At 35.2% G+C, this 13,054-nt stretch overlaps 1 protein-coding gene across 1 annotated transcript; it reads left to right on the plus strand.

Moving 5' to 3' along the window:
* The first annotated feature begins 6,521 nt into the window (after positions 1-6,521).
* Positions 6,522-7,478, plus strand: LOC129628217 (olfactory receptor 52A5-like). Its single transcript, XM_055547641.1, has one exon. It carries the CDS (start codon positions 6,522-6,524, stop codon positions 7,476-7,478), a length of 957 nt encoding a protein of 318 aa, XP_055403616.1.
* Positions 7,479-13,054: the final 5,576 nt, after the last annotated feature.

Raw genomic sequence — 13,054 nt, forward strand, 5'->3', positions numbered from 1 at the left:
CCTTTATTGTTTCATTATTTTTGTAAATAAATACCACTGACTTGTTTTGTGCTGTCTTGAGGCACTGTCCTCTTAGAAATTTTTAGAAGGAGGTTCATTTTGGTTCCCAATTCTAAAGTGAAACCAAAGTTTGAGAATTTTTTTAGATGCAGAACCAGCTATTAGAGATAAATCTTATATGCTCTGAACGTGCCTTTCTTTTCATTCCTGTCTCCAGTGAACCTGAGAGCTCTCCAGGGATTGGTGAAAACCAATCCCCAGGTGCATCCTATAGTATAAAGCATTCACTCTTCAGTATCTGAAATGTCACAACGTTTTCTACTTTATGGTTTCTATTTGTATTACCACAGATGATCCCTGGTAAGTCTTTGGGTTTGAGATTCTGCACTGAGTGTGGGAAATTGGAGGATTGGTTTAAAAAAAATGTATATGTCATACAATCCAATTCCAGGATGTAAAAAAAAAAAAGTAATACAATCCTACAGTAGCTGAGTGTTTAGTCACCAGAGAGATGTCTCTCATGCTTTTCACAACATTTCTGACTCACTTAGCCACACTTGGTAACAAATTTTAAAATGAAGTTGAAAAAGAAGGATATTTAGAGATTGGTATCTGTGCTGATAGATTAATGGAAAACTTATTTGTTAAAAGGTCAGGAAATTATACATATTTACTTCCCTCATAGCTCAATTGGTAAAGAATCTGCCTGCAATGCAGGAGATCCTGGTTCAATTCCTGGGTTGGGAAGATCCACTGGAGAAGGGATAGGTTATCCACTCCAGTATTCTTGGGTTTCCCTTGTGGCTCAGGTGGTAAAGAACCCACCTGGATCAGGAAGACCCCTAGAGAAGGGAAAGGCTACCCACTCCAGTATTCTAGCCTGGAGAATCCCATGAACTGTATAGTCCATGGGGTCACAAAGAGTCAGACACGACTGAGCAACTTTCACTTTCACATTCACACTGGAAAAAATGGAGGAAAAACCTGCCCTTCAAGTAATTCAGTAGAAACACTTATTTAGATAAAGTGTTCATTAAATATGACAAGTTATTTGTGAGAACATAAATGCCCATTGATTAATAACTGGCATTTATTGACAAATCAATATATTTTATGTTTCCTTCCAACTATTTAGATGGATTTTGTCATTAATAATCAAAGTCACATGGTAATTAGTTTCTATCTATGAATATTGCTTTAGAAATAAAGAAATTGATACAATTCAAAGTTTTATAACTGGGTGCAGAGAAGGCAAACGTTAAGTTGTAGCATCCAGATTTTAAACTCTCTTGGCTGACCGCAGATCTTGGGCAATTAACTGCCATGACCAATGGCTATTATAATCATTGAATTGAAGATTTAGGACTTTAAGAAGAAATTAAGAAGGAAGCCCTTTAAGGCTCATTATAAAGAATATCTATTTGACATTTGGAGCTGTCCTGAAATATGGCATGCTATCTCAGAAACAAGCAGTCCTCTATATTCACGAGGACTTGAGACAGAAGGGTGGGTGAATGTCAGAGAGCTCATAGAGGAAAGATTCCTGAGATTGTAGAAAGTGTGGAATTAGAGCCCTGAATTCCTTAAATCTTTTACATCTTGAAATTTAGCTGATTCAAAATTGGGGTTGTAACACTAATAATTCATGTTTTATGCTGTAAACATGCTGCTGCTGCTAAGTCGCTTCAGTCGTGTCCGACTCTGTGCTACCCCATAGACAGCAGCCCAGCAGGCTCCCCCATCCCTGGGATTCTCCAGGCAAGAACACTGGAGTGGGTTGCCATTTCCTTGTCCAAGGCATGAAAGTGAAAAGTGAAAGTGAAGTCGCTCAGTCAATCCAGGTAATTTTACCCTGGCTTATGAATTTCAAGAGCTTAAGATACCTTTCCTCAGTCTTCTAAATCTGTTTACATTTGTATACAGAGTTCCTTTCAGCTTTTCTTTTGTCATCCATAGCTGAATTTCTCAAGGAAAAAGCTCCTTTAGCCTCATCTCTCCTTAATTTCTGCTGCATAAAGTCAATGAGTCTCACAGATTTTTATTCCTTGTTATTCTTTTGGTATACCATAATAGTTCATAATGTAATGTATGGGCTCTCATTAGTATCATTCTGACTGGGTCTCTTTACACTTAGCTGCCATATCTTACAAGCCATTCATCAAACTGCCAACAGAGGGAATTCTTCACCTTGCAAAAAAAGTGTCCTTCCACCAAAAATATAAAACCATTTGGTTTAAAACACTTTACATTTGATATTATTTCCTTTTATTAGCCATCATTTCTGCTTATGAAATGATTTATATGTGAAAAATATTTGTATGGAGACAATGTCACCATATCTCACATGAAAGTGAAAGTAAAGTCGCTCAGTCGTGTCCGACTCTTAGTGACCCCATGGACTGTAGCCCACCAAGCTCCTCTGTCCATGGGATTCTCCAGGCAAGAATACTGGATTGGGTTGTCCTTTCCTTCTCCAGGGGATCTTTCCAACCGAGATCGAACCCAGGTCTCCCGCATTGCAGGCAGACGCTTTAACAACCAGGAAGCCCTTGTGATTTTTGTACAAATTATTTTCTTTTACCATGCCTGTCTAAGTCTCTTTTATCTAGTAATTTCTACTGAAAAATTATTCCCCTTCATAGGCAATTTATTCTGCCCATTTTGATTAAAAGAACATAATCATTCATTCTTATTAATTTAAAAGTGCTTTTTCTGTATAACTGTATAATAATGTTTAGCAACCAGGGTGATGTGCTTTTCCCTACACATCTATGGGCTATTTGGTGACATCTAAATACCTTTTGAGTGCCAAGATGAGCGAGAGCTACTGAAATCTAATGTGTACAAAATAAGGATGTTGTAAACCTCTACAAATGCAGAGAATTACCCCAAAACAAAAATTTATCTGACCTATACCTTGGTGGCCCCCCGGTAGCTCAGTGGTAAGGACTCTGCCTGCAATGTAGGAGTCCTAGGTTCAACCCCTGGGTCAGGAAGATCCGGTCCACTGGAGAAGGAAATGGCAACCCACTCCAGTATTTTTCCCTGGGAAATCCTGTGGACAGAGGAGCATAGTGGGCCATAGTCTACCAGGTCACAAGGAGTCACACACTACTTAGCAACTAAACATCAACATATCTTGGTAACTGTACCATGCTTAGGAAACAGTGCCCAGAAAATTGTCATTAGGACTCATGAAGTTAGAATCAATGAAAAAATTAATCTAAGAAGCAAGTTTAAAATTTTATTTGGGCCAAATTGAAGATTATAATCCAGGAACAACATCTCAGAAAAATCTGTGGACTGTTCCCTCTATTTGAAATGAAAGCACAGTTATATAAATTTTAGGGCAAAGAAAGTTGTACTTTGAATGATGTATTATTGATGTTTTATATAATCCAGATCTCCAAGAACAACGTGGTGGGTCATTGCAACCCCTTATAAGATTAAGAAGGAATGTTACCTTTTAAGGAGTTGTGGTGTCAGGAGAATATTTTACTTTCTAATGAAGCAGGTATTTCTGTCCTTGGGCTAGTTTGGTCTGATGCTTAAGACAGATAAACAATGCAATCTAGGGGGAGAGAAGAGGTCAAAGGCGGAGAAAATAATTTCATGTTTAAATTATTTGTCTTCTCCATAAAATAAGAATTTTCTTTCTCAGTAGGAATGTAAAACTATCATCTGGAAAGGTACATTTTTCATAAGAGATATTGTCTTTTAGATTGAAGGCACACTTTTCTATTTCTGTATCTGCTCATTTGTTTACTGCTCTCTTCTCTTTTGCTCACTTTCCTTTCTGCAATTATTCACAATATTAACTTACCTATAGCTATGGCTTCCATGTTTTATGGATTCTCTGGGTCAAGTATTCCTTATACAGCCATGTTAAATTGCTCAAATATTCTGGATAAAGAGAGTAGCCTGTATTTTTGAGTCAAACCATAGAGATTGTTAGCAAGTATATGGATACCATGATGTTCCAAATGGGGTCCTATGCCAGACAAGTAGCATCTAACAAACATGTACTATAATGTATATAGTAAAACTATTTAGTAAATTAAGAAGCTAACCTAAGAGTTGTTCTCTTTCAGATCCTGAGAGGAACAATCTCACTGAAATTTTTTGTGTATTTTAATACAATCCATCCTGATTTAGCTGTCTGAATGTATCTCCTAATATTTACTGAATTATAGCTGTAAAATTTCAGAAGACACAAATTACTTTTTTGTTTTACCTAGATCAGTATCCCATATAATTTAGAACAAAGTACATTTACTTATGGGTTTCCCTGGTGTCTCACTGGCAAAGAATATGCCTCTCAGTGCAGGAGATGAGGGTTCGATTCCTGGGTTGGAAGATCCCCTGAAGGAGGAAATGGCAACCCACTCCATGGCAACTTCCCTGGGAAATCCCATGGACAGAGGAGGGCTACAGTTCATGGGGTAGCAAAAGAGTCAGTCATGACTTAGCGACTGAACAACAACAAATATTTATTTATAAATTAACAAGTCTTAGTTTTTCATTTGAGAAGGAAATGGCAACCCAGTCCAGTATTCTTGCCTGGAGAATTGCAGGGATGGGGGAGCCTGGTGGGCTGCAGTCTGTACGGTCGCAGAGTCGGACACGACTGAAGCGACTTAGCAGCAGCAGCTTTTCATTAATAAAATAGGATAATGGTGCCAATATAATAGTCAGAGGAAAATTAAAAATTTACAAACTTAAAAAGATAATATAATACTTATTTAACAATGTTTGACACTACTTTTTGAGTTTCAAGCACTCAGCACAATGTAAGTACTTCATAGTTATATGATAAATACATTGATATTTGTTCTATAGCTGGTGTAAATAATGCTTTGATTATAGTGGATGCTTAATTAATATGTATTTAATAAAATCATTAGGAAATAAACTTCTCAAATGTTAATTTCTGATTTGAAAAACATCTGCTTTGGTATATTGTGTATTCGCTCCAAGAAGAATTCCTAAACATGAGTGTCCAAAAGGAAAGCCTTGTTCATAGAGGAATAAGTTTTAAGAAAAGTAAGCAACAAATGCTCTTGCAATTGACCTCAGGTGGGATAGATATATCTTTTTGTCTGTGAGAGAATCTAAGCTTATCAGGGGAGATAACTTGAAGGATGATGGAGAGAATATGAGCAGAGATTTTTCTTATTCCAAATCTGTTGTTTTAGGACTTTCTCATAGTCTTTGTTTTATATTTGCTTTAATGGTTCCAAAAAGGAGTTTTACAATTAGTCAAAAAATATTTACTAATTAGTAAATTAATATTTTGCTTTTCCTGGGGTTAAACACACACATATCCGTATACATGTATTCACAGAAGAAATAGTAGGGAATTGTCAGCCTGGAAAAACCCCAAAGAGTTTGGAAAATGATAAGACAAAGTCACTTATAGGAGGTCCTGAAAGCAAATAGTGGTATGAATGAAGTATCTACTGAAGGGCAGAGACAAATAAGGAGCTGACTCTGGTTCTATGAAATACAATTGTGTAAAAGAAAAATGTTAACTATAGAAATTGTATTTTGAGTGGCTATTAGATGCATAAGGCTCTAAGTAAAGGAAACATTACATTTAACACAAGTTCTTATATTATTGCAAATAATTAAGAAAAAATAGCTTTTCAGACCTAATGGTTATTTGTAAAGAGGGAGAAGAACAGAAGACTTAGATTGACACTTGAAATTGAATACAAGTGATATGTACATAGCAGGGCATAGAACAAATCTTAAAGGAACTCCTAAGGATATGGGGATAACATCCATGACTTTTAAAAGTAATGGATTTATTTCCTGAGAGCTTAAGTGGAGGACGGTAAAGATGTGGGGCTCATTTTTGGGAAAACACTGAAAGTTTGAATAATTAGTTTAAAGCACTTGGAGAGAATGTATTTCTGAGGGATCTGGCCAAGAAGAAACCAATTTAAGAGAAAAAAGAAAAAAAAAAAAAAAAAAAAACAGTGAGCTGCAAAACTGAAAAATATTCTAATCAAACTTGCTTTCTGATTATGACCAAACAGAAAGATTTACCACTACTATAGATCCTTCATGCCAGATCTAGGTACAGTCTAATCTTCAAATTCATTACTTTGAATTAGATGAAAATTTCCCTCAATTCCAATTGGTAGGTGACCAAAAAAGAAAGAAAGCACTGATGATTAGCACTCACAAAAGCACAAGCTAAGGGGAATTTCTTTCAGTAGTCATGGACCAGAAAGAAGCCATACAGTATGTCCACTTAATTTTTCTCACTGAAAAAAAAAAAAAAAAAGGACATGCAGAAACATAGAATCTGATGATTGGTTACTTAAAGACATTGAGAAAAGAGATGGAAAATTAGAGATCAGTCATTGGGCAGAGAAAGTAAGATGGTATCCTCCTAGTCTAACTAAAGTATATTTTGCTGAAATAACTCATTCTAATTTTTAATTTTGCAGTTTTAACAGGAGTTAAAAGATGACATAGAAGTAGCACTTCTTGATACTACTACTCAGATCACCATGCTCAGACCCAATGGCTCAGTCTTCACGCCCTCGGTACTAACACTCATCGGGATTCCTGGCCTGGAGTCAGTGCAGTGTTGGATCGGGATTCCATTCTGTTTCATGTACCTTATGGCAGTGATTGGGAATACATTAATTTTAGTGATAATCAAATATGAAAACAGCCTTTATAGTCCAATGTACATTTTTCTGGCCATGTTGGGGGCCACAGACATTGCACTTAGCATGTGTATTCTTCCCAAAATGTTAGGCATCTTTTGGTTTCATTTGACAGAGATTTCCTTTGATGCCTGTCTTCTACAAATGTGGCTTATTCACACATTCAAGGCAACCGAATCAGGTGTTTTACTGGCCATGGCCCTAGATCGCTATGTGGCCATCTGTAACCCCTTGAGACATGCCAGCATCTTCTCCCAAAAACTCTTGACTCACATTGGAATCGGTGTGATACTCAGGGCTGTCATTCTTGTAGCACCATGCATAGTGCTTATCAAATATCGTCTTAAATTCTACCGAACCACAGTCATCTCCCACTCTTACTGTGAGCACATGGCCATTGTGAAACTGGCTACTGAAGATGTACGGATCAACAAGATATTAGGTCTGTTTGTTGCCTTCACTATCTTAGGATTTGACATCAGCTTTATCACTTTGTCCTATGTTCAGATCTTTGTCACTGTCTTTCAACTGCCCCAGAAGGAAGCAAGATTGAAAGCCTTTAATACATGCATCGCTCATATTTGTGTCTTCCTGCAGTTCTATCTCCTTGGCTTCTTCTCTTTCTTCACACACAGGTTTGGTTCTCACATACCACCATATGTTCATATCCTTTTATCCAGCCTTTACCTTTTTGTTCCACCTTTTCTCAACCCAATCGTCTATGGAGTGAAGACCAAACAAATTTGTGACCATGTCCTGAAAATGATCTTCTCCAAAAGACATCCTGATCATTAGTGGCTCCTTCTGTAGAGATTTTAGGTTAGTTTAAAGTAGCAACTTTAATATGGTGAAAAGTTACATCATGAACGATCTGAAAACAATCTTTAAAGCTCAAATGCTGATAATTTAACAAACCCTCAAATACTTAAAAACTTTGGTTTGCTCTTCACATAAAGAACAAGCTCCCTTATGCTGAGATTTCAAATTGTTTCTTTTACTCTTGTTTGGTCCTGTTTATTTAAACCTAGAATGTCCCTTCTAGTAGCACATATTGACAGCAAAATTGAAGAAAAGAGCACTTCATTTCCAGTAATTTTGAAGCACCATGAACTATATCAATATTTTCAGGCTGCTAAACCAATTCAAAACTATAATTCTAGCTATGTTTCACTTTCTAATATTTGTTTATGAATCTATATTTTGATTTTTTGAAAACACTTATCTATTTTTTTCAATTTCTCTGAATAACTGATGAATATATAAACTATGTAAAATTAGTAACATCAATATCAGAAATATAATATCTGTATGATGCTGTCCAAAGTCTATAAACACTGAGGAGTTTTCACCGGAAAGCATGCATTAAAAGATTCATTTTGATATTTGGCAAATCTAATACAGTTATGTAAAGTTTAAAAATAAAAAAAAATAAAAAAATAAAAAAAAAAAAAAAAAAAAAAAAAAAAAAAAAATATTAATAAAGATGTTAAGCATGTTAAAAAATATACCTTTTTTATCCAAAAAATCCAATCAGTATCTAAATAGAAAACATCTTTTCAGAGAGAAATATTTTAACGATTTTACCCAATTTGAGATTTGCTTGAAATTGGACCTTTAGTTCTAGCATTGAACACATATGCAAATACATTTTCACTGCATTTAGAAATTTCATACTGCAAGTATCTTGAGTAGAGGAACTGTGTCTAATTGGTGCTTTTATCCACAGTAAGGTAATGCTTGGGAGAAGGCGATGGCATCCCACTCCAGTACTCTTGCCTGGAAAACCCCATGGACGGAGGAGCCTGGTAAGCTGCAATCCATGGGGTCGCGAAGAGTCGGACACGAGTGAGCGACTTCACTTTCACTTTTCACTTTCATGAATTGGAGAAGGAAATGGCAACCCACTCCAGTGTTCTTGCCTGGAGAACCCCAGGGATGGGGGAGCCTGGTGGGCTGCCTTCTATGGGGTCACACAGAGTCGGACACGACTGAAGCGATTTAACAGCAGTAGCAGCAAGGTAATGCTTGAGGCGTCTTCAAACTTCAGAAAAATGACCTTGAATAATGAACAATTAAGACATTTTCTTGCTGTTGATCAATGGTATTCAAAGCCAACAAATATAGAGACTTTAGGGTAATAAGAAAACTTTGAAAAAAAACGTAGTAAACAGAGATATCTGAATATGTAGTTGTAAACTAACTCATGGTCAAAGAAAGAAATAACCCAACATTTCACTACCAGAAAAAGAAAGAAAAAGGAATCATGTCATTTAAGAGGCAGAAGCAGATAATTATTTTTGAATAAACAATTATGTGAATAAAGCAGAATGAACTTGTGTCATAACGTACTTTTACAACTGACCTCAGATAGGTTAGATACTGAGCAGTATGTGGAATCTTTGGAATGTTTGCTCTGGACCAAGGATTGAACCCATGCCCCCTGTATTAAAAAGGTAGAGTCTTAACCACTGGATGGCCAGGGAAGTTCTGCACTGAGTTTTTAATAAAATTTTTATAAACCTGAGGTATATGAAGGAAGGAAAAATACACCAAGGAAAGTAATAAAGCAATATGTTAGTGAATCTCCGATGTACAAAAATTTCTTTAATGAGATAACAAAAACTTAATTTTAAATCTGTTACAGCATTAAATGTTTCAAAAAGCTGTGGCAACCATAGTGCATAATGAATAACTGGTGAAGACAGCCACCTCTCAAAAGAAGTAAAATAGCAAATATATGAATTCTTTCCAAGAGGTTATAGCATGTAATGTGCACAAAATGAAGATAAAAAGTTGTGATACCCCTGAATAAGAAACCAAGGCAAATGGAATGTGATGACAATAACCAATTAATTATGCAGGAATTGGGAGAACCATATTCCAAAATATAAAGTGCAAAAAATTGCCGAAGTGCATAAAGTATACTAGAAAAAGCATATACATTTGAAAAGCTCAATAAGAAAAATCAAGCTAGCTGTATCAACCAACAAAACCAAACACATTCCATATGGATCAGAATGCCTGGCTTTATTTATCTTCTGGAGTATGAGAAAAGACAAACAACATAAACCATAAAAGTACATCATCATACATAAAAAGTAATTTTCAAATGAGTTATGTAGGGTATAATATGACTGTGGGTTGACAGTCAAGTTTTTTAAGCCTATAATTAGCTAAAGAGACCAATAACAAGGTGTAATAATTGAGCAACTATTTTTAATCTCTTAAATAGAAGATTAGAAATAGGTCACTTAGTAAGAGTTGACAGTTCCGGAGAAAATACAAGCAAAGTAATTACCTTACCTTTCATAAGAATAAATAGTTAGAATTTAAACATTGATTCAGGTGATTAGAAGCAAGTAATATAACCACTAGTGCAGATATATTTTCTTTGATTTTTGAAATATAATTCTTATACAGAAAAGTGAAAATAACCAATTTTGTAAAGTTCATGAAAATAACTTCTAGATGAAGAAACAATTTCTCATTCCTTACAAGTCTTGTGTTGTGTTCCTTCACCATTACAGTCTCTCATTCTTCCTAAAGATAATCTCTATATTAAAAGCTAAAGTAATTATACATTTTTTGTATATATATTTACAACCTAAGCATGCATTCTTAAACCTTATAGTCTAGTTTTGCTGATTTTTCAATTTAATATAACTGGAAGTACATAGTATTGATTTTTTTCTGTTTTTCTTCTTGTGAATTTTTGACTAGAATATTTTTTGTACATCTATCATGTTCATGTTCTTTGCTGCATAAGGTACTATTGTATGAATATACTACAGCTTTTTTACCCATCCTCTGTTTATGGGCATTGAGAAGATTTGATTTTGAAGAACACAACTTTAAACATTGTTGTATATGTATCTTGGTGCACTTAGAGTGATGATTTCTGCATCTAAAAGTCTTGTTGCTAATTCATAGTGTACTGCCAATGTTAGTAAGTGGTGTAATGCATTTCTAAAATGTTGGTTCAATTATATTCACTGGCAGGATATAAGAACCTTTATTACTGGACATCTTTACTAATATTTGATATGCTTATCATCATTTTAGCCATATGGTACATTTATAATAGTAGTTCGTTGTGATTTTAGTTACCATTTTCAAATAAATAATCAGATTAAATCAAATTTTTACATATTTATGATATGATACATTTGGATTTTTTCTATTATTTTCATTAATATTATGAGGTCTTTATATATTTTGATGTAATCTTTTTCTAGATTATACACATTAAAAATGTTTTCTGCCCTTTGTAGAATACTTGAAATATTTTTAAAGAATAGATATCCTAATTAATCAAAATTATCAAATATTTAAATAAGTGCTAGTTGCTTCTGTTGCAGAAATTCAAGGAGGGGAGGGGCTCCCAGGGCCCAAGATTAAGCTCTTGTTTAATACTCAGAAATGAATTATCTGAACAGAGGCACATGTGTTGACAAAGAAGAAACGGTATTAGAGAGGGAAAGGGGCACTGGGGCAGAAGAGCTGGGGCAGAAAGTGTAAGGGGACCCAAGAGAACTGCTGTATTATGTGGCTCAAAGTTTCAGGTTTCATGGTAATCGGCCTAGTTTCTGGGTTGGCCCTGGCCAACCATCTTTCTTGGCCCGTGTTTGCTCTAACTCAAGGATCATCATGGTGGCTCACACACCTCATAGCCTAGATGGATTCTAGCATTATGGGTAATTGGCAGTACATATCATCTCCTTTCTCCTCCTTTTGGCCCCTCTCTAGATTTCCTAGTTGTTTTTTTTTTTTTTTTTTTTTTTTTCAGCTAGCACCATTTCCTTTATCAGCAACTCTCTTTGTGAGATAATTCATGCAACTGATTATCATTGTGCCTGGCCAAAGTAGGTGGTTTCAGTCAATAGTTTCAAACATTTCCACATTGATCTAGGAAATCTTTTCCTCTCATGTGTTTATCAACATAGTCATCTTATATAATGACATTCTTTCTTATTTAGACTAAAATTCATTTAAAATTGCTTTTCAGTTGTAGGTGAAATAGAGAGTATTACATATTTTTAAGCTTCATTATTAAAAATGGTATGTAATTAACTGTACATATTTAAAATGCACTATCCAATGAATCTTGGCATATGCACAAGCTCATAAAACCATTACCATTATCAACCCGTGACTCTCCCAAATTTCCTCATGTGCATTTATAATGCTGTACTTGGGTAGATACCCATCTTCAGGCAACCACATATCTATTTGAAATCACTAAATGTCAATTTGAGTTTCTAAAATTTTATGTAAATGTGAGACAAGAGGGAAGGGAGCAGGCACAACTTTTGAAAGAATTACATAGTCTGAGGACATGAAATAAACTGATAGAATCAAATGGGTCCAAGATGGTGAATGGCTTGACTTCCACTAAAACTTGAGCCTCACTATATGCTCATTGTAACACATCAGTAAGCTAAATGACACACCCACAGGCACCATGACAATTTCAAGGCCATCAAAGACTAAAACGTGGGTAGTGGCTCAGTTCCTGGAAATCTCCACCCCTTCCCCAAAATGGTTGGAATAATCCTCCCACTCATTAGCCTATGAAATTATCCATCCCATAAAAATTAGCCACAACATATTTTGAGGCTGCTCTCACCTTCTGAGATGGTGCGCACTCTGTCTGTCAAGTGTATTTCTCTCTAAATAATTCCACTTCTTACCTGTCAGTTTGTCTCTCACTGAATTCATTGATGAGACATCAAGAATCTGAGCTTCATTAAGTCCCAAGATCAAGTGTGATCTCAGTTTAAAGACAATGAATTCAAGTCTCAATCTGGGTTTTGGCTGAGTTCAACTCCCAATCAGAGATACATGGTTTCAAATGTGGTAATACCATATGTAATTTCATTTTTGGTCTTTTTTTTTTTTTTTTCTCCCTCTCACTTACCTCAATTATTTTCCAAGGCATTCATCAATAGTTCTTTTTTTTTGATGTTAAATATTATTTTGTTTTATGGATATACCACAATTCATTTATCCTTTCACTTATGGATATTTGGGTTCTTTACAGCATGTATATATTTTTATTCAGTCATGTTCATTTGCAGGGGATAAGGAATGAACATGAGGGATATTTTGACTCTGTCATATATTGGATGAGCTCTAATAAAGCCAGAGAAGAGTAAAGGAATTAAAAACATAACAGATAACCATAGTAAGATGAAATATGAATAGTGAAAGAGATAATAGACAGTTGAAATATGGTAATATCACCAGATTAGATGCACCTCATTGTGTTAAAACTATTGTTGAAATCAGAATGAGAGAGAGTGTGCTGTTAAAAATGCAGGAAAGCATATTGGAAATAATCATCAGGTATAGAATACCTAGGAACTGTGAAA

Source organism: Bubalus kerabau, chromosome 15 (genome assembly GCF_029407905.1).
Source record: "Bubalus kerabau isolate K-KA32 ecotype Philippines breed swamp buffalo chromosome 15, PCC_UOA_SB_1v2, whole genome shotgun sequence".
NCBI classification, from domain to species: Eukaryota; Metazoa; Chordata; class Mammalia; order Artiodactyla; family Bovidae; genus Bubalus; species Bubalus kerabau.